Below are 25078 nucleotides of genomic sequence, written 5' to 3'. Positions count from 1 at the left end.
TTTCCCAAATTAAGCCTATAACAGTCTGCAAACTCACTTTCTATCAGGGATCACCTCTTGGAGAACCAGTCATTTATCATCACCAGTACATATAAATGCCAACCAGGACATGGCAAACTACAATTCTGGTCTATTTTAAGCACAATCTATAAAGTATGTTTTCCTCTGTGTGGCACCAAACGGTGAAGTCGTTCATTAGACCTCTCCTGTCGGCTTGTGTCACATATATTTTAAGCATCCCTCTGCTTCCCCTTACCACTCCTTCCAGTGCAGTATGTATACTTGTGTTTAAGGCTCTTCTATGATGTGCAGCTACTCTATGACCAAGTGCATACAGCTCTGTGGTACCAGAGATGGACCTACCCATATTTATGTCCTGGCAATTTCGTACAGTTCAAGAGTATGAGACTTACCTGGAATCTGTAAAAAAGATACCTAAAGTCTTACTTAGTGGCTTATTTTAAAGTTATTACCTCTTGTAGTCCCAAAATGATCTTGAAAACAAAGAGTAGCGATATAGGTAAATATATTTCCAATTGTAGATTGAAATTTACAGGAGGACAATAGTGGCAAAGTATGACTGCCAACTTGACAACATATTTAACTGCTTACAGTATGAAAGGAGGGTGTGTGCATTAGCAGAGCCAAAACCTTAATATTCTATCACATCTGTTTTTTCTAAGGTGCTTGGAGGATACAGATTTGAAACATGGAATCTGAGTGGACTTTATTCAGTTTGAGATCGACTTGAGAGCTATTGGGTGTCTTATTCGAAGCACATTTAATATGCAGCCAGAGAGTTTTACCAAGAGTAGAATGTCTGCATCCTCTGGGATAGGACATTGGCTGGGTCAGGCCTCCGGTTGCAGCTCATGTACCACAATGGGGTACCGACGGAGAGAGCAGGCCCCCTTCCCTAAGTTGTTACCATGTAGAGGTTGGTCTACTTATCCACCATTTTGGATAAGTTCCAGTAGTACCGAGCATTAACATTGGATTACTGGTTTTGAATCTATTGTTTTTTTCTATACGCTTTACAATATCTTCATCACATTTGCAGCAGCATTGTTTTTATGGTTCTGATGAAAGCCTGGACACTGTATGACCAATTAGGCTGAAACATGTCGACCAACCTTGCCAATTTAGCAGTCTAATTCACACTGCTTTGCACTGCCTTTTAATCCTACTAATTTGAACAGGCCAATAACATTTCTTTTGTATCAAATTAGGTAGTTTTAACATCACATCTATCTTTTCTATCACGCTCAGCGCTCCACCAAGTACTCACATATGGGATTTTAGCATCCTCATACATCACAGGATATATAAGAAAACATCCCAGAGCTCCTACCTCATAGTGAGGGAGTTGTAGCCCTCAGTGGGACTAGGTTTTTCCACTGGGAGGAGAAGCGATATAATGAAGCATTCGTCCTGAAAGTGATTGCTCCCCAGAGGAACTTTTTTGAGAGACACCTTTTCTATGATGGACCCGAGAAGTATTGTGTTGCGATTGTAATATATGGGGAATCACTTCTTGCAGGACTTTAAAAAAAAATGTCCCTAGGACCCTCCCCTCACATTTTCTTTGTGTTTTGCTAAATTTTATGGATATCCTGCTGACCATATGTGAAGTGTCATTGACTTCATGGCTCTCATGTTATGTCGGACTTGACCTCTATTATGTTTTAGCCGATGTCCCGCATCTGCCAAACTCTTAATTATCCCATAAGTTAGTGATGTTAATAGCATTTGCAACACATTCATATTTGAGTTACTGTTTGTGAAGGAGGCCATTCCAATAAAATGCTTGACAAACCCTTTCATAGAGGACCTGGAACAACACTATGGGGTTGGGAACCTCAGACCTTTCCCCCATGCTCAATTTAAGGCAGATGAGCTCAGGCTGTAATGACCCATGCAACTCCACACATTTGTGCTCCTGTTGCAAGGATCAGTACTTAGCAAAAGTGTTAAAGAAGGATATTGAATTTGATGCAGTTATTTCGTTAGTTGATTTTACTTCAGTAAGAAGCCAAAAAACAGTGTTAATTGATATTTTAAAGATGAATATTTGATTATTTTGGAGGAAACCAGGCCCAGACCAAAAAACAGATTCAGGGCTAAGTGTCTTTAAGAAAAGAGAACATAAGAACATTTTAAGAACACTGTTAGACATGTTTTAGTACTTTGAGGTAGGCAATGGGTAATTTTTTGGTCTTGCCTGCGTTAATGCATGAGCGCCAGCACGTGCTTTCGCTTGCAAGAGATATTGTGTTGAATATGGAGCTTGGAACCCACCCACTGCTTACTCTTCAAGGGCTTCTTCGTCACTCTTACATGCTGCCTCATAATTGGCCATCATATGCCATGCATAACTTCCTGTTTCTTCTGTGTAGCATGGACCAAGCACAGATTGCTTCATCCTAATTAGCCTCCTTCCACCTCTCACTCTGGGATTGAGGTACTATTTCTTCTTCCCCTCCCACTCCTCCTTGTACGTGGTGCTTCTTCCTCCTCCCACCTACCCCTTCTCTGTGTAGATAATGCACTAGTCTTTTCTAAAGACGGCTTACATAATACTTCTTGTTTCTAATTCAAATATGTACATTAGTAGAGAAAAAAAGGTTTATTGGATGTAATGCAGTTAATGGGAAAAACTGGCTTTTTTAGACCATTCACGCTATGAGGTTTCGGAACATAATGATCCAATACGAGACTTATAGAAACAATTTAAACAGAAGGACTAATGGGGTTTATTAGTCCTAAAATGACAAAAAAGCCACCACTTTTTATTTTCTTTATCTCTATAAAATATGGAATCAATCTGTCAATATTTCTTCTTTCCCCCACCAACTCCTATTCCTGTTTCTTCTTTGCCCTCCCACGCACCCTGTCTGTGTTTCTTCTTCCCCTCCCACCAGACACCATTCCATCTTTTTCTCACCCCCCTTAACCGAAAGAAGTAAAAAAAAAAAAAAAGCTCTATGACGTGATCACGGTTGCCCACTTCTTAGCGCCTTTTTCCCTCCTGTTCTCCACCCACTCCCTTTCTCTAGCCGCACTCTCCCATTCTCCAGCATCACCTGTCCTTCTTTTCTCCACCCTCACCTCCCTCCTCTTCTCCACCTCCACCCACCATCCTGTTCTGTACCCCCACCCAATTCTTAACCTCTTGGATGCTCATGACAAGGTCAGCTCGTCATGCAGTACACTGGAGCTGTGCTAATGACGAGCTGACCTTGTCATGAACAATGGGAATCCAAGATGATCAGCACCCAGCGGGAATTGCCTTAGCAGCCAATGTGTTTTAAAGTCAATAGCTCGCCCACAGGCCAGACTTATTGGCTTTGCCAGTGCTTGTTTTGTGGAGGAGTTAAGAGTATGCGTTTAGATGCTTGCAGTGTACATATACAAAATACTTACAGGAGAAAACATGGGGCTTAATTTAGAGTTTGGCGGACAGGTTACTCAGTCACAGAGGTGACTGATATCCTGCCCATGTTCTTACAAGTGCCACAGGATATAATGCACATGTAATAAGGCAAATAGGATATCTATTTGTGATGATGTAACCCATCCGCCAAACTGTACATCAGGCCGAGGGTTATCAAAGCTAGATGTCATTGGCATTACAACACTGGTGCCACATCTTTATCTCGATGTTTTTTTACATTTTTTAATGGTCGAGTGTTCCTGTCCTCACATTTAGACTCTTATTTTAAGCAGGGGCGTAACACAGGCCCACGCATCCCCTGCAGTGCGGGGGGGCCCTCAAGGTGGCCCCCTCAGCGCTGCACTTCGGCCTGAGAGCTCCTAATAGAGTCCGGAGGGGGCCCCTCCACGTACCTGGCAGGGGGGCCCCCTCAATTATCGTTACGCCACTGATTTTAAGGATGTACACCTCCATATTATACTTGTTTTGGGCTGTACCCGCTCATTGTCTTCCTCACTCTCTTACCTCCAGTTGCCCCCTCATTACTCAGACAATAAACCCTGAGATGGCTTCAGAGAGTCAAAGCCGCCACAGACATTAATGGAAGCCCAATGTCACGCATAATCACCACACAGATACAGCAAGGTTATACCATAGACAGACACACACAACCACGGAATTTTCCACAGTGGTTAGATCATGTTTTGTACACATAGGCCCCAAACACCCTCCTCATATACATTACACACAATCACTAAATTCTGTACTCTCTCTCACACTCACACACAAATGCTACACAGGCCCCTTCATACATACACACACCACTCTTACACCACACGAGACACACACAGGCCAAACATACATGCATGCACTGATCCACACACGGACCATATGCCTTAGCCAACAAATATTACATTTTGTCGCACACCCACACATAATTGCTACACAGGCACTACATTCATACACACACACACAAAAGGCATTCTTCATAACTCACACGCACCCCACTTGCACCCCACATGAGAAACACGCAGGCTAAACAAACACATATGCACTGATCCACACAGAGAACTTATAACTTGCCCACTTATCATACCGACCACACACAAACTACACATACACACAACACTGACACTATACACACATGCCCACAGTCACAGACAGAAATATACACAGATGAAGATACTCTATAGAGAGGATGACCTCCTGTTACTACCTTCGCTCGTTCATAGCTTAAAAGGGTCAGGAAGATGGCAATGCTTTACATGTCTGTCGCTCAGGAAAGCAGGCCGAATTTCCCAGAACTGGCTTGAGTTACTTTGCCAGTGTAAAGGTTATCCTTGGCTAAGGTAGAAACAGGAGAGCCGGATTGATTTACGGCGTCCTTTCATTACTTTGTAAAGATGTAAAAGAGACCACTCTTCTGGTGGCAGCTTCTAAATGCATTTGGTTTAAAGCAGCTTATGATGAATGAAAGAGAAAATCAAGGGCTACATGAAATAAAGGCCATCCATCATTTTATATTAGCCGGGAGAAATACGAAATTAGAAAGCCGATGGCCTTAGTTGCAGCGAGGCCCCTTAAACATTCGCCATACCCTTTAATACACATTGACCCTTGCAGAATAAATATTGTCACCGGCACATTCCCCGCTCACCGGGGGGAGGGCAGCATGGAGATTTATCCATACAGGTCACAAAAGGTATTGGCATGCCTCTTGTTGAGTGCTTTCCTGTTTCAAGGAAGGGGCGAGCTATAATGCTAGCCACATAATGATGGTAATACTCATAAATTCGAGCCATCTTGAATAGCCTGCAGCCGTGCCCTCAAGACGTGCCCTGCACTGCATGGTCTCCATAGGACAACTATATATATATATATATATATATATATATATATATATATATATATATATATATATATATATATATATATATATATATATATATATATATATATATATATATATATGTGTGTGTGTGTATATATATATATATATATATATATATATATATATACATTTAACACATATCAATCCAGTATACCATGTGTGCGTATATGTTCAAGGTATATATATATATATATATATGATGAGCCGACAAGCGAATAAAATCATCTAAGCACTGCAAATTCTGGTCCGTGCACTGTGTTCCTGGCGCATGCTGTGGCGAGCCACAAACGCGCCGGAAAACTTTGGTTTGAAATATATATATATATCTATAAAGATATATACACACACACATATATATATGTTCCTGTTTGCTGATCGGCTGTGATTGCTGTTGCTGATTATTTCAACGCGGGAACACCACGTACCTCATATATATATATACCTTGAACATATATGCACACATGGTATACTGGATTGATATGCAGCGTCTTGAATTACAAGTTCAGGAGACAGTGGTGGGAGAAATACTGTAAGATAGCCCAGTGGAATAATACCTCCATTTAGAGCACTTTGAAAGTCACAGGTTTGTATCCCCTTGGGTCATTTTAGCTTTTCATCTTTCTGAGGGTGATAACATGAACTCCACTGAGTAGGTTAAACATTTCTACTGATTACCATCGCCTTGAGGCTAGTCAAATCGTGAAGGGCTCTATATGAGTGCACTGATTATTATTGTTAATGCGGTTTCAGTTGTTGATCAAAGTATCAAGAAAGATGTTTCATTATGATCGCTGTACAAAATGATAGATCAATTGTTAAAAGATTGACATGACAACTGTGGAGGCATTTCTTTGTGGGTGATCTTGTGAAAGTGTCAATCAGTTGATAGTTCTAGAGAACATTTAGCTACTCACACTCATTCTCTATTACAAAATGGGCTTATTTTTGCAGCTTACTTGTCCAGTTAAAGACATCTTTTTATTTGAGGGATAAGTACTATCTGGAAATACCGCAAACCCTTTCTCACTGTTCATTAGGCACCAATAATATGGCATGTATGTGGGGTGGCCTAGAAATAAATGTACTTCGTTGCAGTGATTTTATGTCCTGCAGACCCCAGGTTCAGCTTCTCCATTGCTGCAACCTAGTAAACCTCTTCCTTTCATGGGGTTTGTAAACAGGAAGTGGCATTGGAGAGAAATGTTGGGCTGTGTTAGGTCTGAGCCCCTCCCATAAACAGAAGGGGCCAAAAGCAAAAGCAGGAAGTGAAAGCTCCACACGGTGTGCACTCCTGTCAAGGGGGAGGATACTCTAGACATAAGAATTAACATCCTGCAGATCAGTGCACGAGGGCAACAAGGGACTAAATACAAATAAATTACACAATCCTTTTGAAGAAAATTCCAATATAGTACCTCTAGAATGCCTGGATGAGGCTTTCTCAGATCTTGTCGTCCATCCAGGAGGGAATCCTGACACATGATATCGGCTCCCATCACAGGGTCTTCCGGTGAGGAGTCAATATCACACGGTGGCAGGGAAATAAAGCTGAAAACCACTGCCGACATCCATTAAGTGGTGTAAAAATACAAGACATTGACACCAGCCTCAGCAAGCATTTTTTTAGTTTGGGAGGAGGGGGCTTGGGGTGGGGTGGGGTTCAAAAGTACCTCATAAGTTCTTCTCGGCACAAAGCCTCGCCCTCTTCAAGGCACAGCCCCTTCCTCACTCGGTGGGGTTGTTGTTCAAGTTGGCAGGTATGTAGACGTAGTTTATCATGTTTCTCCGATTTTGTGCTAGATTACTGTTGAATGGTGGAACCTTTATGAACAGACAAAGGAGTGGGGTTTGTGAGCTTTCTTTCCATTACTGTTTTGAAGCCTCCAGTACACACAGGCATCCACAGCATGCACTACAGAAGATTGGGGAATAATGCTTGAACATAATCTGATGTCGCTCCTCAAGCTGCAAAAATAGGACCATCACCAGAGCACTATACCATCAAATAAATAACACAGAGCAATTAAGCACACCACAGTTTTTGCCTTGGCCAGTGCACCGTAAAATAATAATGTTTTACAACCATTTCAAACCTTTAGTTATAGGTACTGTTAAAAAAAGCTGTTACTGCTAGCACATTTAAGGCCTAATTACGAGTTTGGCGGATGGTTTACTCCATCACAAATGTGACTGATATCCCGTTCGCCACATTACGAGTTCCATTAAATTCCATTGGATATAATGGAACTCGTAATATGTCGGACGGGATATCCCGCCACATTTAAAATGGAGTACCCATCCGCCAAACTTGTAATCAGGCCCTTAGTGTTGGCGTGCATTCAATATACGTAAATATTATATCAGCTATTCCTCTGAGTTTTTGACTGTCATTCACTTCCTGTCACTCTCTCTCTTTCTTTCTCGCCGTCCACTTTCAATACCTTTTCCTTTCTCTTCGACTTTGTCTTTTATTCTCAAACATATTATTCTCAACCTCTCACTCCTCTCTCTCCCTTCTTTCGCTCTTCCTCTCTGTACCCACACAAACACGTACACAAGCTACTTCTCTCTCTCTCCTAGACTCATCTGCACTTATAGTGGCAGGCGTTTTGTTGTGCTCTCTTTGAAGGATGTAATCTTGGAGTGTGTATGTGGCAGGCAAATGCATTCAAACAAACCCTTGTGACACCCTGAGGGTTAGATATGAAATGCTAAAGGTTCTTTTCCCTCCCTGTTGATTTTTACTTGGCACCCAATTTATTTTGTAATTTGTTGTGAAAGGGGTCCTTTAATCATTCCACAATAAACTGGAATCAAGTACATTGGCCATTAATGTACAGATGTTCGTTGAAAGCGATTATAATAGGCAGAACGTGGTAGAACTTTCAATGATGACTCCAGAGAAGAAATATTGTTAACTCCCCAACTACCCGCAAACCTCTCTATCCAATCTAATACACATATTTCATCAAACCGTGGACTTAGTAGGTGTAGTAATAAAACATATTTAAGACCTGATTTAGAGTTTGTTGGAGAGGGTACTCTGTCAAAAACCTGACAGCGTACTCTGTCAGCTGATCTCTCAATATCTCCATCCTATTTAGAGTCAGACGGACCGTCTACTTTTTGTCAGCGGTGCCCTCGTTGGCTCTGTCCACAGAAAGCTTACTGCGAAAGTCTGATGGAGTGCTCTCTGTTGGAGTATGGGCATCACACTGCCTGCCTTACTTAGGGCTGCCGGTCTTAAGGCCTCCTTAGTCTCTAGCACATTATTTCAATTATTCTGTTTGTGACTGTCAGGTGTTGCCTGGCTGTCACATGAGAACATTTTAAATAATTACCCCCATGCCAAGGAAAAACACTCTTTCAGCATGGAGTAATTATTTATGTATTTTACAAAAGCATATTCCCACTTTGAGAGTTTGCTTCTGATAAATAAAGCGATCGGCTTGACGGCCGTCAAAACCAACATCCGACATCCACCAAACGTTTGGTACTTTTAGAAGTCCCGCTGTGATGTTAAGGTACAGAGCTCACCACTGGGCTGGCGGTGATCAGTAAATATGGTAATCCCCTGTCCCTCAAGGTGGTGATCCTGATGTTCTCCACCACCTTGATGGACCGAGTAAAGACCATCAACCTATAAAACGAGCACTTACTCTCAAATCTTTCGGTTTTATGGAAAGTGATATGGGCTGGGCAGCAAAGTTAAAACTCTGAAAACATTTTGATACCTGTACATTGCACCATTCTAAAACTCCAAATACATGCACCAGATCAGCAACAATTTGCTCGGGACCAGTTACCTGGTCTTTCAGAGCAACATCATCAGCTTTTACCTTCTCTCCCAACCGCAGGCCTCTTCAGAGGTACTGTGTATCAATGTTCTAAAGACCAAAACCACAGCCCGCAATCCCAAAATGAATATTTTGTACTTTAAACATTTTCTTTCCTCTGAAAAGGAAAAAAAAGCACCTTAGCTATTGTATTAGTCACATTTGCTTGGAAATCCCTCCAGCCATTTGTCAGGAGAAATGTAAACAAAATGAAAACAGGAGAAGCCTCTCTGGTAAAGAAGGTCTCGGAGGTGCTCTTGCCCCAGGCAAGCACAGGGAAGAAGGCTGGGAGAGGGCTCTTAAAAAGAACAGCTCTTGGTTACATCAGGAAGTGAGCTCTCAACACTCGGGCTGTTCTCATTGTGTGCCTTATCATAATTGACGTGTTGGACGTAATCGGTGATCACGTGGCTGCCTGCGGGTATGCATAAGGATTAGAGGTCACCTCTCACACAAGCGAACTAGGAAGGAAACACATTTAGAGGAAGTTTTAAGAAAAACAATGACAGCAAGTAAGGCTTTAGTTCTAAAAGCTGCAGCAAAGTAACCACTTCGCTTTGTGGCCTTGGTCATTTATTCACTCTCCTTTTTGGCCTCTGTGATTGATTCACTTTCCCTAACACGTTTAGCTCAGCTTGTGTTCTGAGGTATATCATCAGATAGAGCAGTTCTTTCTGTTTGGGCTGCATATGCGCCTATCCTATCAGTTGTGTGCATACTCAGACTAGAGGCATTGAAAAACTTAACGTAGAGTACGCAAATTCGAAATCAAAGCTAAATAGTCTGTGTCTTGCATTATTTTCTTGGGAAATCTTCAACACGGGCCTGAGTTACTACATTTTAAAGTGCACTGTATAAACTTGATCACCTTTAGGCCATAAGATATTACACAGGCCAGAGAATGGTGGTGGGATCCGACATTAAGCATCCATTCGGATTCTGAATCAGAAGCATCTCTCTATGGTACTTATATTCCGGGCCACTGGAATTATGTGTCAGGAGAGGGCCAAATTATGCAGCAAGAAAAGGCAAATTATGCAGCACAATGCAGTTCATTTTATAATCGTATCACTTCATTATCTCATCATTTTTAAACTTGGTAATACTTTCTGGGCATTGGTTGCACCTCATTAGTACCAGTTTAACACCCAAATATATCAATTAGCAACAGAAAAGTTACAAGTCCAGCTTTGGAAAGGGCCTTCTACTGCCCGGTAATACATTTTGTCGTATTTTTTGTAACTTTTGAACCGTTTGAGCTAGAAACAATTTTTTTGTTAAAATCTGCAGATTATGCGACAGGTGATGGATTATGTGGCAAATGCAGCACATCTATAATTATGCGAAAATCACTGCAGCTGCACAATCGTGTGATTCTAGTGGCCCTATTTATACCGCGTGTACAAGAACATAACTTGGTTGGATTAGGAAACGTAAGTGGATTGAAAGAAACAATGCTTCAACTGAGTTGTAACCAGTGTTGCAGATACTTTGAAAGAAAGAGAATGATGATAGGTGGAAAGTGCATGAACTGATTGCAAGTTGTCTTACCTCAGCACTGTTCAAGGCTTTTATGACACATCATCCTCAGGGAGACTTGACAGCGAGGTATATTTACCCCAAGTCGCTAAGCACAATGAGCAAGTGGCCGAAGGCTGAAAATAGGTGCTTACTTAGGGACAGAGAACAAAATGGTCTTGGACATGCTTGCGCTAATGCTGCCAACCCACTGGGAACTTTAAATTGTGTGCCTGTCATCGTCAGCAACGTCAATGGGACCTCTTCAATATTGTGTTTAGACTTGGAAGATACACCATGCTGATAAGGCCCAATGAAGCAGAGTGCCTGCATCTTATCTCATGCAGAGGGGGCGTGGTGTAGCAGCTCTGCAAGATTGCTTCTTTTGGGATGAGATACTCGCATACGGTTGGCCCCATTGGGTGATAATGTAGATGAACTAAAAGCAATGATGATGTTGTTCTGAAGTATTCCAGCACTGAACACCCCTTGCTAAAAAACTCGGAATAAGAACAAATACTGTAGCAATCCTAGCACACTTGATGCATGTATCACATAAATCCTGGCAACACGTCAATGAGAAACATTGTACCAAGTTTTACTTACGTATAGTGCCAAGGATTCACAGTCACTGCTCTGCCCACTGCATAGTGTTTAGCCTTGTAACTTTTGTGACATTGATTGGGCATTTGTAGTTGCTGCTGTGGGACACCAGAGTGGCTTGCAATGGATAAGGACCACCTCCTGTATTGATCCTTAGGAGATGCCACATAAATCACACACGCCAAGGCCCTTCTACTACTGCAGACTGGTCAGTTGTATATCCTTGCCTTGCAGGATGACTCTAAAGCTGGGACTGTGCACACTTGGTTTTCTCCTCTATCCAAAAGTGCAAAGGATATGCAAGTTACTACTAATACTAGACCAGACCCCATTGATTGTGAGTCCTTAGACATGATTATTGGGTACCACAAGCTAATACTGGGTTTGTACATGCTATGAGGCTTTTTACTCTGGTCATTGGTATATCCAGTGGTTACAGCGTTGTATCTGTGGTGGGTACCGTCATTTACCTCTGATGTCCTAGTTGTTCAGGCTCCTGATGTGCTTAGATAAGCAAACTGGCAGGATGAGCAGTCAATGCACATCACAAGGAGCTGGTGGGATGGGAATGCAAATGCAGTTTGACACAGTAATCACACTCAATAAACTTATTGTTCAGTTGTTAACTATTCCTTCCAAAATGAATAGGCCTTTTTACAAGTTGGCATAGTGGAACAGTGAGATTAATCACAAAACAAAATGTAAGAACGTCCCTGCATTACAAATGTTTGGATAATGCTTGCGATAAAATGCCAGAAGCAAAATAAAACTGAAGACTCTTAACAAGTGTTATCCTTTGTGCAGAGACTGTGAATCCTTGGCAACATCTGTAAACCACGGGACAGTGTTTCTCTTCAATATGCGTGCCAGGCCATATATAATGCACGCATCAAGTGGGCTATGAATGTTACGTTGTTTGTCCTTATTCCTAGTTTTTCAGCAATGGGTGTTTGAGAACAGGCCAAACGTCCCTTAAGCCCAAAAACAAACCACTGAAAAAGTCAAGTGAAATTCTCAAACAGCACAAACAACACGGATGATGGTTTATATGTGGCAAAATAACCTGGTCTCCAAGTGCAAGAGTCCAGTTCACGGGGACTTTGTAGACTAGATTGCTAGTTAGAGACAAAGGATATACTTCAAGAGGATCACTCAGTACTCAATCTTGTTCTACACGTCAGTGTACCAAAACGGGGCATTACTGGTTTTAACACTCGAAATAACCTCTCAATGAATATCTTGCAAACAAATAATTATGGACTTATTTATTTTATGGTTGTGGGTGTACACATGACACTGGGAGAACTCAGTGAAGCATCTGGTTTCCACCGACAACTAGGGGAATAACTCTCGTTTTAGGTTAGGCTTTTAAAAAATTGGCATCTTCTGGATATCGTTGTCATAGATAGTTGTGAAATCAGTGCAACAACCAGAAACTAAAGAATATACCCCAAGCATTTCAAACAAAAGGACCACATCCTTACTCGAATTGCTGACTATGGACTAAGAGCCCCCATGGCTCCTGCAACAAGTGCTTTAGGCGGCCCATGCCTGCAGGAAGAGTCCATGCTTTACAAAGAGAATTCTAAAGCTTTAGGGAACATTTCAGCTGACGAAAGACAAGAAACACTCATCTAATCGTGAAACAGTGGAATGAACATATGTTTTAAATACGCTCATATTGTCTGTGTGAGCGAAGCAATAGGTTTCCAGAACAACAGACATGGATATGCTTCCTGGAATACAATTATCCATACTTTTCAAAATCTATTCTTCCTGTTCACGCGAAGTGCCTAATATTTGTTTTATGGGAATTAGACACCTTGCCAGTTTTGTTGCTCTTCACAAAAGTCATGGTGTACAATGCGGCACATTTTTGGATCCCTTCGCTGCATTCTTTCTTAAGAAGAGAACTTGTTACTTGGGCCAATCCAAAGAATGCATCATTGCAGCGGTCTGATGGTTTCAAGTTATGCTTGATCTCAGCCTCCTACATCTCCTTAATGTCAGAAATGTGCTTGCAGATGACATCTGCTCAGCAGGATTTGTTTCGCTGCATTGATAAGGATAGCTGAAGTGAAGATGGGCTTGGCAGAGTAACAAGGTGAACCACCACGAGATACACCACATCTGCATCGTAGAGTCCCCTCTATCCCTAGAAAGCAAAGCAGGAATAGTGGACACCTGTTTCAGTGCTGGGGATACTGACTATGGGTGTCTGCTAACACATAAAAAATAAATGGCTGCTTATACACTGCATTAAGAAAAGTAAGGGTCCCAAGCGTAGACTACTCTACTGGCTAATGCGTATAAACACTGTATGCTTCCCAGTCACTCTATGCATGAATAGGGCCGTAATGCCAATCATCCTGTTTCGTCCATGTGTGGTCTGATAGATCACTCGCTGCCTTACTGTAGCCGCCTCAATAACGCTATTCCGTTCTCATATCCGAAGAGTCTCCTTATTAAGCTTAGTTACCTCATTTACTAGCAGAACAAATGCAGCGCTTAGTAAAGTCCTGGGTGTGGCAAAGATGGGCCTGAGAAAGTTCTACTAAATGATTTAAAAGAGATTTGCATTGTTGATGTTCTGGGCTAGGGATCACCTCTCTTTCCTTGTAATGTCATAGGTTGGTTTATTGGCCAAACATCTGGATAGTTAAATGTAAAATTAACCAACATACTGTTCTCCTTTTTGATCATCAGAACAGTTGAAATTTAATTAAACACTTACATAGGAAGGGCTAGGCACACACATCTGCGCAGGATCCCCACGTGGGTGATAGTACAGTTTACAAATACACATAACAAATGGCATATCTTCTATTTGTGTTTCCAGGAGATCATACGTTCAAAGATATATATCCACGATGTTAGTAAGAAAGATTGCAACCTAGAAATTTCAAGTCCAAATATGAGTGAAAAAGTCCCCATCTAGACATGAGCCTAATGCTCAAGTGTATATCAAACAACCTGTTGATCATTGTAATAGCAACTAAAAACAAACCTTCAGGTCTTAGTGGCAATGTGCATATACCTGCATTACCACTGATAAATAACCACAAAAAAAGCCCTGAGTGAAATCAACTAGGATTTATATATTAATGAACCTTTCTTGATTTTTTGTTACAAAATTGCAGCCTGTATTCATTGCATGGAATACTCTTATATTGCAAAGCACCCACAATTGTAGGCTGAGGTCAGAATCCTCAAGTCTGCTGCCAATTTCAATCCTCAGTCCATACATCGTAGGCCCGCCCTATTGCTAAATTAAGTAAATTGCTGTGATACAGTATCGCACTGCTGATAGGAGAAAAAAAACAATATTAGCACTGAATAGCTAGTGTACAATGACTATTTGCACCAATCAGGTGTTGACGTTAGGCACCAGTCGGGTTGTCAATATGTATATTTGCGCTAATATCAGCTCAAAGTTGCATAAGTGGAATCTATTCAATCAGGCCTAAATATCTACGGTTACTGCACCCTCTCTGCTGCAGATTACACCGTCTCCAATAGACAAGTAATGTTTGGAAATGTTTGCTTTTCTTGTTGTCTATAAAGGCATAATGTCAAGTCAAGTCAATAAATTTATATAGCGCGCTACATACCCAGAGGGTCTCAAGGCGCTTGAAGAGGGGTGAGGAATTACTTCTCGAATATCCAGGTTTTAAGTTGCTTTCTGAATGCTAGGTGGTTTTGAGTGAGGCGAAGGTGCATGGGAAGTGAGTTCCAGGTTTTGGCCGCTAGGTAGGAGAATGATCTTCCTCCCATGGTGGTTTTGTTGACGCGGGGAACAGCAGCGAGGGCTTGGTTGGAAGAGCGCAGCTGGCGGGAGGGGGTGTAGAAGGAGAGACGTGTATTGAGGCATTCGGGTCCAAGTTCGTAAAGAGCTTTGTGTGCGTGGGTGAGGAGGCGGAAAGTTATCCTCTTATTGACGGGGAGCCAGTGGAGGTTTTTCAGGTGACCGGAAATGTGTTCTTTACGCGGAATGTCTAATATGAGTCTGGCTGATGCGTTCTGGATGCGTTGGAGTCTTTTCTGAAGTTTTGCGGTGATACCGGCGTAAAGGGTGTTTCCGTAGTCCAGGCGGCTTGTAACCAGTGCGTTTCGGTGGGGATCCAGCGAAAAGTTTTTTTGAGCATGCGAAGAATGTTGAAGCAAGATGAAGAGACGGCGTTGACTTGTCTGGTCATCGAGAGTGAGGAATCCAGGATGACGCCTAGGTTCCGTGCGTGATTCGTCGGGATGGGTGCTTTTCCAAGGGCCTCTGGCCACCAAGAGTCGTCCCAGGCGGAGGGGGAGGTACCTAAGATAAGGACTTCTGTTTTGTCTGAATTCAGTTTCAGACGGCTATGCTTCATCCATTCGGCTACCTCTTTCATTCCTTCGTGTAGGTTGGTTTTGGCGATGTTTGGGTCTTTGGTGAGTGAGAGGATTAGTTGAGTGTCATCAGCGTAGGAGATGATGTTGAGGTTGTGTTGGCGTGCGATGGTCGCGAGGGGGCTCATGTATACGTTGAAGAGGGTGGGGCTGAGTGAAGATCCTTGTGGCACGCCGCAGATGACTTCAGTGGCCTCTGACTTGAATGGTGGGAGGCGTACTCTCTGGGGAAAGCAATTTGCCATTGTAATGCTCATTAGATTTAGTTTAGCGTTCTTTTGGATTTAAGACAAACATTCAAATTAGTCTATAAGCATTATTAATGCAACCACAACACCAGAGTTTTCTGTTGTCTGCAGGATAGGTCAAATGCTAGAGCTTTCCTGTAGGCACATTCACACATAGCATTGAAAAAAGTACAGCATGTCTACTTCATACCTAAGCTAATAGTATATTCCGCGATGTCCTATATACTCCACATTGCTTGTGCATGCAATACTAACTTGCATGGTTAAGAGCACATAGTTGTAGCATGTTTTTTTGCTAAAGACTTTTAAATTCAGCTCCTCGTAATATGGCCCGCAAACCTTTCCTATAAATTTGTTAGCACGGTATGGCAGCTGTTGAGCAACACCAATGTATAGGGTTACACTCATCGTCTGAGAAGGAGGGAGCTCAAGATTTAGGTTTGCTAAGGAAACTTTGCTCTCTCTTTCTCTCTCTTGCATGCCTGCCTTCTTCCATGTAGTGCTGAATTTCAAATGATCAGAATAGTTAGCGAGCGACCATTTTACAACGCTCTCTGTTTTCATATGATTCTGGCGGTCACATCAGTCGTCAGAAGCATACTTACTAGGGTATGTGTATTGTTTGCAAATGTATCCCTTCTATAAATTGCATGTCTTCTAAATTTCATAATTGCATGCTTTAAAATAATGAATATTTATTTCATCGTCCCTGAGCAAATCCTTGGTTGCTTGCATAGGGAAAAAAAAGTCATCAATGCCATTTTCATTTCCCGCCTAAATTCTGTCACCATTGAACATTAACATTTTCTTTTCTTTAGATTACTTTGTAATGCTAATAATGTCTAATTGTTGTATGCTAAAAACACACAAGATACTCTTATATGACTACTTGAAAAGTAGCTGTTTATTTGTTATACAACCTCTATAGAAATTCTGCTTTTGAGACTTAAGTTGAGTAGTGACATATTGGGAAATTAAGGTATGCGCTATTGCATGTGTTCATATAAATAGTAAAAAAAACTGTAGTGCTGCTCAATCCAAATCTGACTGCTAGGTTTCACTTGACAGCTGAGGATATGTGACTGGACCATGAATCAAAACGGCAGGCATTTATACCCCAGTGCCAGTGAGGACACATTGGGAATAACTTGGCAAAGGTAATATTTTGATTATTTCAAACCCTGCACTTCTAAACTTATACAGTACATAGAGTTTCAATATCTGTTTTAGGTGGCCCTGCTAGAAAATAAATATATTTATATAGATCGATGTATTTCACATGAACACCTCTGTGTATTATGTACTACATAAACCTTTACATGCTGCTGCAAAGTTCGGTGTATTGTTAACATAAAGTAATAACATCCTCGGTGCTGTTAACTAAATGCCCGGGGAGGCTAAATTGTTGCTGTCAAATACACCGATAATCCAATTTTAAGATTTGAGGGTTTCGGTATATGTGACACTTCAGCTATGCCTCAGAAAGTAAATACTATATTTTGGGCCCTGTAGTTAAAATGCAGATTGTTTATGTCGCTGAATAAACACATCACTTCTTCTGTAATATGTTTTTCCTTGGGCTGTGTAGCAAGTCCAATTATGTTTTGGTTGCTTTGCTTGGAAAGATTGTTACTATAATAGCCATGTATTGTAAGCCACAGTTTACTAACCCACTAATCTTGAGAGAATGGCTGGTGCAGTTGAGAGCTATAAATAAACAATTACACCGTGGTAAGAAAGGATGACTCGTTAAAGGTGATTAGCCTACATTTACATACAAGGAAAAATCAAAAAAACGTAACTATGTCGTTACGTTAATGATTACATTTATCACTGATTAATAGAACAAAGATATGTTTATTATCTAACCCGTTGAAAATGTAACAAAAGTTGGTGCACAAGGTGGTGTAACTTAAATGGTTGTAATGTAAGTTTGTCTATCATAACCTTTGAAAAAACAGGTACAGATTTCTGTAGCCACACAAAACAAAGACCTGTGCACTGATATACATCTCTGTAATGCATGCACACCTATACATTAGTTGACCTACGGCGAAAACACACTTAACTGCTGTGAATATTTTAGCTGGTGAAAATCAACCTTCGGCTTTGGCAAGCTGAGGACTAGGGATACACACTCCTCCTTACCATTCATATTAAGAGTAATGTATGTCTCTAAGGGTTCTAATGAATATGTAGTCACAAGGCCTCCAAACTTGTTTTTCCCATAAACACTCTGCATAGTAAGTGTTTGAACCCAAATGTGCAGTGTTACGTACCAAACTGCAACTACCAGAATGAAGCCTGCTGATGACAAGACAGTGTGAAGGTGTTTCCCATGATGTGGTGGCATTTGGTACAATGGCACAGAGGTTAACAATACAAAACATCAACAAGAGAAAAAATCAAACTGCTCTGAAATACAGCCATTTAGATTAATTTTCTCCTTTAAAAATACAAAGTTCTGGATAAAAATCTCAACTAAGCGCGTTGCAGCAACACTGATGGATCGGCATGAATCGCAGACGGCCTAATGTAGAGTACAACATGTTCTTGCTCCGTCCACATCAGTTCACTGTGTGGCTCCATGGTTTAGATCAGTGAGAGCAGAACTCCTACACTGATCTCCTTGTCTGCAATCTGTGAAAGAGAGTGCGCAGACATCTAATGCTACACTCGGCGCTCCGTAAGAGGCAGAAGGACATATTTACAAGATAATGATGCAGTCCGGCGCTGCAAGCCATTTTGCTGCGCCGAGCTGTGTCATTAGGAAAGTGCAGGGATGCATCATATTTACAACAGTACGACACATCCCTGTGCTTTTCTCAGTGTTGCCTCACAATAGGCTGCCTAGCACCAATGCAGGTATCCTTGAACCATGGTGCAAGGGTGCCTGCTTGCAGGGATGATTGTTTTTGTTCAGGAAGGGACGACCTTCCTGCCCAAAAACAATCATTGATTGCGATTCCCTCCTTTATATGCTTCATAATGCAGCACACATAGAAAGAGAATAAAATTAGGAGAAATAAAGGTATTTCTCCTTGTTGCACCAATTTTACGCCTCCCCTGGGCGTTATAATCTGATGCATTACCAGGTTTACAAAACCTTGTAAATCTGGGAATGCCACAGATTACATTGGTGTTGTGTGGGAACACCCACAGCAACACCCAGGGAATGCCTCTTTGAGGCAGAGAAATGTATGGAAGGGGGCCACATTTACAAGGCCATGAAAAACCACGCAGGGTGGCATTGCATGGCTCAGCACACTGCGCCACCGGAGCATCAAAAAAGTGGTGCTCTGGTGGTCAGGGGGCTTGTAAATATGCCCCAGAATTTCTTATCTTCTGTAACACAGAGAATATTTGAAAACTGTTTACCATTTGTCTCTGAACTTCTGAGAGAATGTGCGTCCAGGTGTTCTGTGCGGCTGTAGAGGACAGTACTACTCACATGTAATAACTTATTATAAGCAAGTAGTGTTAAAATATGAATATTACATGTTTGCTCTCATGTTGCAGCTTGCTTTTAATAAGAAAACTAACGCCAGACAGTTTGTTTCCATTTATATGCATATTATTTGCTCTCTCACACTAAGAAACTATGAGGACTCAATGCACAACCGACCCCACAGTAAGTAATGTGCCCTCCTACATTTGGGGCACATGACTTTTAATGGATTTTAATGGATTCACAAACAATCCCAGACGTTCTCACATAAATAAATAGATTAAAGAATTTCTAGCGCTTTGAAATTCATAAAAATTGAGACTGCAGATTGTCTAACATATTGAAATTCGACTTGTGTTAATGCTGCACTTTCACATCTATTTTTTTTCTTCTAAAACCCAAGTGGTGAAACACCATACTTTACACTTCCTTTGAATATGAGGATGCTTTCTCCCCATTCACGTCCTGAAATACCTTAGGTGGAGTCTGCCTAGTCCTTTATATCCACAACCCCACTTATTTCTTAAATTGCAAATGTAGCAATTCTGCCACATTCCTAAAAGTACCATATACACATAATATTCCATCAATCTAGCAATACAGATTTGGATTTTATGTTTGCAAAAGACCCACTTTTCCCACCTAGGTTCAACTGGGTGATTTGTGAATTGGGACATTATTGTTTACAAATAATGACTTACCCTAATAGTTAAGTATTTCTGTAAATATTTAAACTGTTCACACCACGTATTAAAAATAAATCGCGGCTGCTGTGAGCTCAGCTAATATGCCATGGCCGTGGGACTCTTTAAGACTTTGAGTGACTCTTGTTAACTTGTTCATAATATCTGGTAAAGACGTTACACACATGGTGTGCTTTAGTTAATAGTTAAACAAATCATTTAATAGCTCAAACGATTTTTAAATTAAACTAAATAGACACCTCTGCTGAGGAAGGCACACAGTCTCAGTCGAAGTGCTCTCATCCATGGAACTAGGTCTTTGGAAAAAGAAGTTGGAATGCTATTGTAAATGTACATTTTAGAGTTGTTCCATCGTGATTTCCCAGTAAGCATTTTAACCATTTAAGTAGATTGTTATTAGATACCATAGTGGCACACAATAATTTGTCCTTTTCCAATTAAAAACTCAACTGGTTTTCATAAGAGGTAAAATAAACATTACACATGTTGTTCTTGTTCCAGCCACCCATGAAACACTTTAAAACGTTAATTATGGTTGCAAAACAAGCCAGTACTCTTTACACGTGGTTTCATCTTGGGCATAAATGTATCATACAACATTCCACATAACTGCTCCAGGTAAGTTGTTATCCCACAGCAATATCAGACTAACAATACCAATGGTTTAGCCAACTATTGCCATGGAAGTGTTATCAAATGATGCATCACACACAGCTAAACAAGTGGAATGGTCTATATTTTGTTGACAAATTCAGAAGATCAGCTAAAAATTCTTCATTTTTAAACTAAATTGTTTGTCTGTTGGCCATAACTTTCAAAATGCAAAAATCGGAATGAGGTTCTGAAGATTTTAAGACGACTTCTATTTTGCCAAAAAGAGCAATGCACATGAATGCTGCTTTACTACTCCGGAGTTTGGATTTCTATCGGCTGGCACCAAATAATTTAGGCATTTTCACTTTGCTATTTCCACATTGTTATTTTGACCCAAAACACAGGGAACTCCAACAGAACTGGCCAGATTTCAACATTTCCATTGGCAAGCGGTAATTCTGTCCACGGCTCTTAAAGTGTGGAATGTTTCTCCTTGTGTAATTTAGAACATTCTGCCCTCAGTTACTGGAATGTTCTGATAGCCTGAAATCCCTTCTGTCTCGCACTATACTATTTGAGAAAGGCCCTCTCCCTCGTTATAGTCCCTCATTGTAACTTGGGGGAGGGCCTTTAACAACCATTATAGCCATCAGCGGTGGGCTATAAGACTGCATCATGGTTCATGGTCCCATATATAAGAACATATTTATGGACAGTTGGCTAGGCAGATTGGTTGCTTCAAGGGTTAGAAGATAGACTGACAGATAGACGGATGGTAGATAGACATATGGATAGATGGATGGATAGAAAGATGGATAGATAGATAGATAGCTAGATAGATAGCTAGCTAGATAGATAAATAGATAGAACCTCAGTGTCTTGTGCAAATTACTTTGATAATTTGTACCCTTTCGTGTGAGTATCTTATTTGCTAAATAGGCAAGTCTGAATAGTTTTTGCTTGCAAGTCAGGTTTGCATTTGGGGAATACAGAAAGAGTAGACAGGAGAAAAGTTGCATAATTCATAATTGAGAGTTTGTTTCTGACGTTTTCAATAGGAATCTGCCTCATGTGAACCTGTACAGTATACAATACACGTTGGACTTTGCTACCAATCATCATCATATCAGGACAATTCAGTGTGAACAATGACTCATTTTGTAGGACAGAGTTCTATATTTGAATACCCAGGAAACATTAAAATATCATTCTATGGTTTGAAAGGTTGAAACGTTACTCCTAAGGTTTGGTTAAAAGTTAGCCAATCAATAAAGATCAGTGTTTTTGATTGAACATGAAATGGCAGCTCCTGTTCCATACTTTACCACTGTGAAGGATTCTACTTATAGTTATAAGGTGTTTTAGAATAGCATGACATGGAAAGCCAGGGTTTTGCTCCTTGGCTCGTTTGACTCGTTGACCCTTAACTGGGAGCATTCAGAGCCTTGAGTCTGACCATGAGAGCATGAACGTTTATAAACGTTTAGACGCCACAGACCAGGGTAAGAACACAATTGGTCCCACAACACAGACCCCACACATCCAAGCCTTAGTGTATACTTTATGTTGGATTGAAAGAACAGATGTGTTAAATCAGCCGAAATATCATCTACCAGTCATATTAATTGGTCCAATGCACTTTGGAAGCCCTAGCACCCATTTATCTTGTCTTTCTTTGGATGTACAGTTATGGATGCACGCTGGGAAATATGGCCTAGTGAGAAAACAATCCTTAGGAATTCAATTTTGTAGGTTCGTACCGGTCACAAACCCGCTGCCCCGCATTCTGCTTGCTGCTGATGCAATCTGCAAAAAAATCCTGAATAGATCTTCCAGAGCTCAGGCCAATGGGTCATCGATCTGGAATGGAACCCTTAACAAATTTCAGATATCTTGTTTTTTCATTCACCTTGTAAAACATTCTTTGAATGTAAACGTCTTTGACAAATGTTACTAGCCCAATCGCCTGACAAATGGACGACTTGTCATTCATTACATGTGCCCAATTTCCTTCTGTGCACATCTGCAAGATACCTGGCCCACCCCACATCAAAGAGCACTAGGATTTTTTACATAGTTTGCCCCGCCCTTGTCATGCTGGACATCCCCCGGGTAAAAGGGTGAGGTTCTCCAGAAAATGAAAATATCGACTTGAGGAATGTTCCCTATCCTTCGAATTTCCTATAAAAACTAAATATCCATTTGTAATATATATTTCCTAACACCCCTGCCAACTGGCTAGGTTTAAACTATGGAATGTAAGTTAACAGATACAGATGATATTTTTACCTACCTTTGCAGTACAACGACAGGCGTGCCTGACTCCTGTCTCACATCATATCCGTAGCATGTATAAAGGATTATGTGAAGGATTTTGCAGAAACTGGAAAATAGTTCAAATGGCAGTTTAATACATTTTGCTAACTTTACCCCTTTCAGTTTTTCATCTATTGAGGAAATGTGTTGTGATGAGCAAATTCTTGCTCTGAGGATTGCTATACCTCATTCAGCAGGATCTCTTCATCTACAGCGAGTCAGAGTGGTATAGGGATGCACCACATAAATGCAATGTTGAGTAATCATTGTGCCCAAATAAAGTGATCTAAATGCAGACTTTTTTAAAGTGAAAATCGAAGTTTACCCTTCCTGAAATCTCTTTGCTTCATAAGGTGAAAATAGGGTTTTGAAGCACCACCTATGACAAGGAATATTTTTCAGGACGCAGGATTAACATTTATGATTCCTGGAGCTACACAGTCTTGTAAATGTATTGTGTTGTGGACAATACATTTTTGGTTGGTAGAAACAACTGCAAAACTAGCATTATTCTGACAACACTGAAATGTATAATAAGAAGTGCCCTCTCACAAGTGTCAGCGCAAGATACGGCCACATGCTCACATGTCCTAATGGCAGATGATGTTGCAAAGAAGGTACCAAGCATTGCTCTAGGATTTTCACTTGAAGTTCCCTAGATGGCAGTGGAGTCAGAACGTTTGTGAACATCTGGCTAGCCAATCCGTAATGCTGCTGAGATAATCTGTTGAAATTAGAACACAGAAAGAGGTGATTTTAAATGTAAGGCAAGAATGAAATGGGACTGTGTGGTTGGCCCACTGAATAGTAAAATCATCACAGGTTTTCCTTATATCCACAATCAATATGTATGAAGTGAATTTAAATTCACGTTTTGCTAATTGTTGGTCACTCTGAAATCCCAGCAGTATTTTATTATTCAGTAGGTCAGAAAGTTCAGTCTTGATTAGAAATTAAAGACAAGAAGGGTATTTTTCAGTAAAGCTGTAATGCAGTGTTTTTGATATTTTAAAATAACTGTTGTGTAAGTCCATCATATATGTTCTTGCATATTGTCATCGGCTGCACACGATAATAAACTATGCTGGATTTTACTTAGATTGTATAGGAAGAACAGGAGAAAACCCATAGACCTCGTTGGGATGGGTGTATCGTGTAAGCTAGAACAATTCCCAACAGGATTTACGTGAAGGCAGTTTCAAAGAATGTATGCAATATGCATTACACAGGAGAGAAAGACAAGGAGTCAATTGATTTTCAGAGGAAGTGGTATAATTTACCAAGAGGTAAGGGAAAAAGATCTTTCATATGTCAATACAGTTTAAAACAGCACTGTACAGAGCGGATCTTGTGACAACCCAGTGACACTTGGTGCGAGTGCTATATACAGTTTAGTGATAGTGAAAGTGCAAGTGCTAAAAACAACAGCATTGGCGACGCATTAACCAAAGTATTTACATCAAATAATGGCTCCGAAAAACAAGTTATAATCACTTGACAACCACTTATTTATACAGGAGCACAAAACGTGATATGCGTCGTATAGTTCAAGCTGTACAGTCGACGGCGTTTCGATCCCCTTTAGTCGGGATCGTCATCAGGACAGGGTTGTCGATGGACACAGTGAGTTAGACCCAGGCGGGCGAGCGAGGGTGTCGGTGGTCCGGTTGGTCACTCAATGATAGATCGCTGAAAGGTGCTTAGACTTGAACAGCCGGCGGGACAAGCTGCGCCTGAGTTAAGCAGGGCGGCAAAAAGCAATTGAGGCTCTTCTAACGGGTAGGCTACCGGCAGCGAATTTTACTTAGAAGCATCACACATTCTTGTTAACAGGTAAGTCCCTTCTGAGTTTCAACACCAGCTTGGGCAGTGGTGTTGCTACCTCTAGTCATGCAGAGATTTTGCGTTCAAAAAGCACATAATATTCCGCTCATCGTAAAACAAGACAAGGGGGCTTTCACATGATGGATAACCCATTCTCACTGATCTTTTCACGGTTGTTCTGCCCCAGCCTCTGGAGAGATCTAGTTCACGTTACTGCCCCACGCCCCCACTGACACCAGATATAATTCGGCTCAGCATTTTGATCTCTGCTGACAAACTG

The 25078-nt window shown here is 41.1% G+C and overlaps 1 protein-coding gene across 4 annotated transcripts in view; it reads left to right on the top strand.

The window, feature by feature from the left end:
- Nucleotides 1-25078, top strand: part of NFIB (nuclear factor I B) — a 353009-nt gene that overhangs the window by 294602 nt on the left and 33329 nt on the right. For 3 of the 4 annotated variants that reach the window (XM_078675900.1, XM_078675901.1, XM_078675902.1), the window contains one exon: nucleotides 16981-17069. The exons of the other annotated variant lie outside the window; for it this stretch is intronic. In XM_078675900.1, coding sequence (XP_078532026.1) covers nucleotides 16981-17069 — 89 coding nt within the window. The remainder of the gene's footprint in view (nucleotides 1-16980; nucleotides 17070-25078) is intronic. 4 annotated transcript variants of the gene reach the window in all.

Source organism: Lissotriton helveticus, chromosome 2_1, assembly GCF_964261635.1.
Source record: "Lissotriton helveticus chromosome 2_1, aLisHel1.1, whole genome shotgun sequence".
NCBI lineage: Eukaryota > Metazoa > Chordata > Amphibia > Caudata > Salamandridae > Lissotriton > Lissotriton helveticus.
This window is presented reverse-complemented; position numbering and strand designations above follow the sequence as displayed.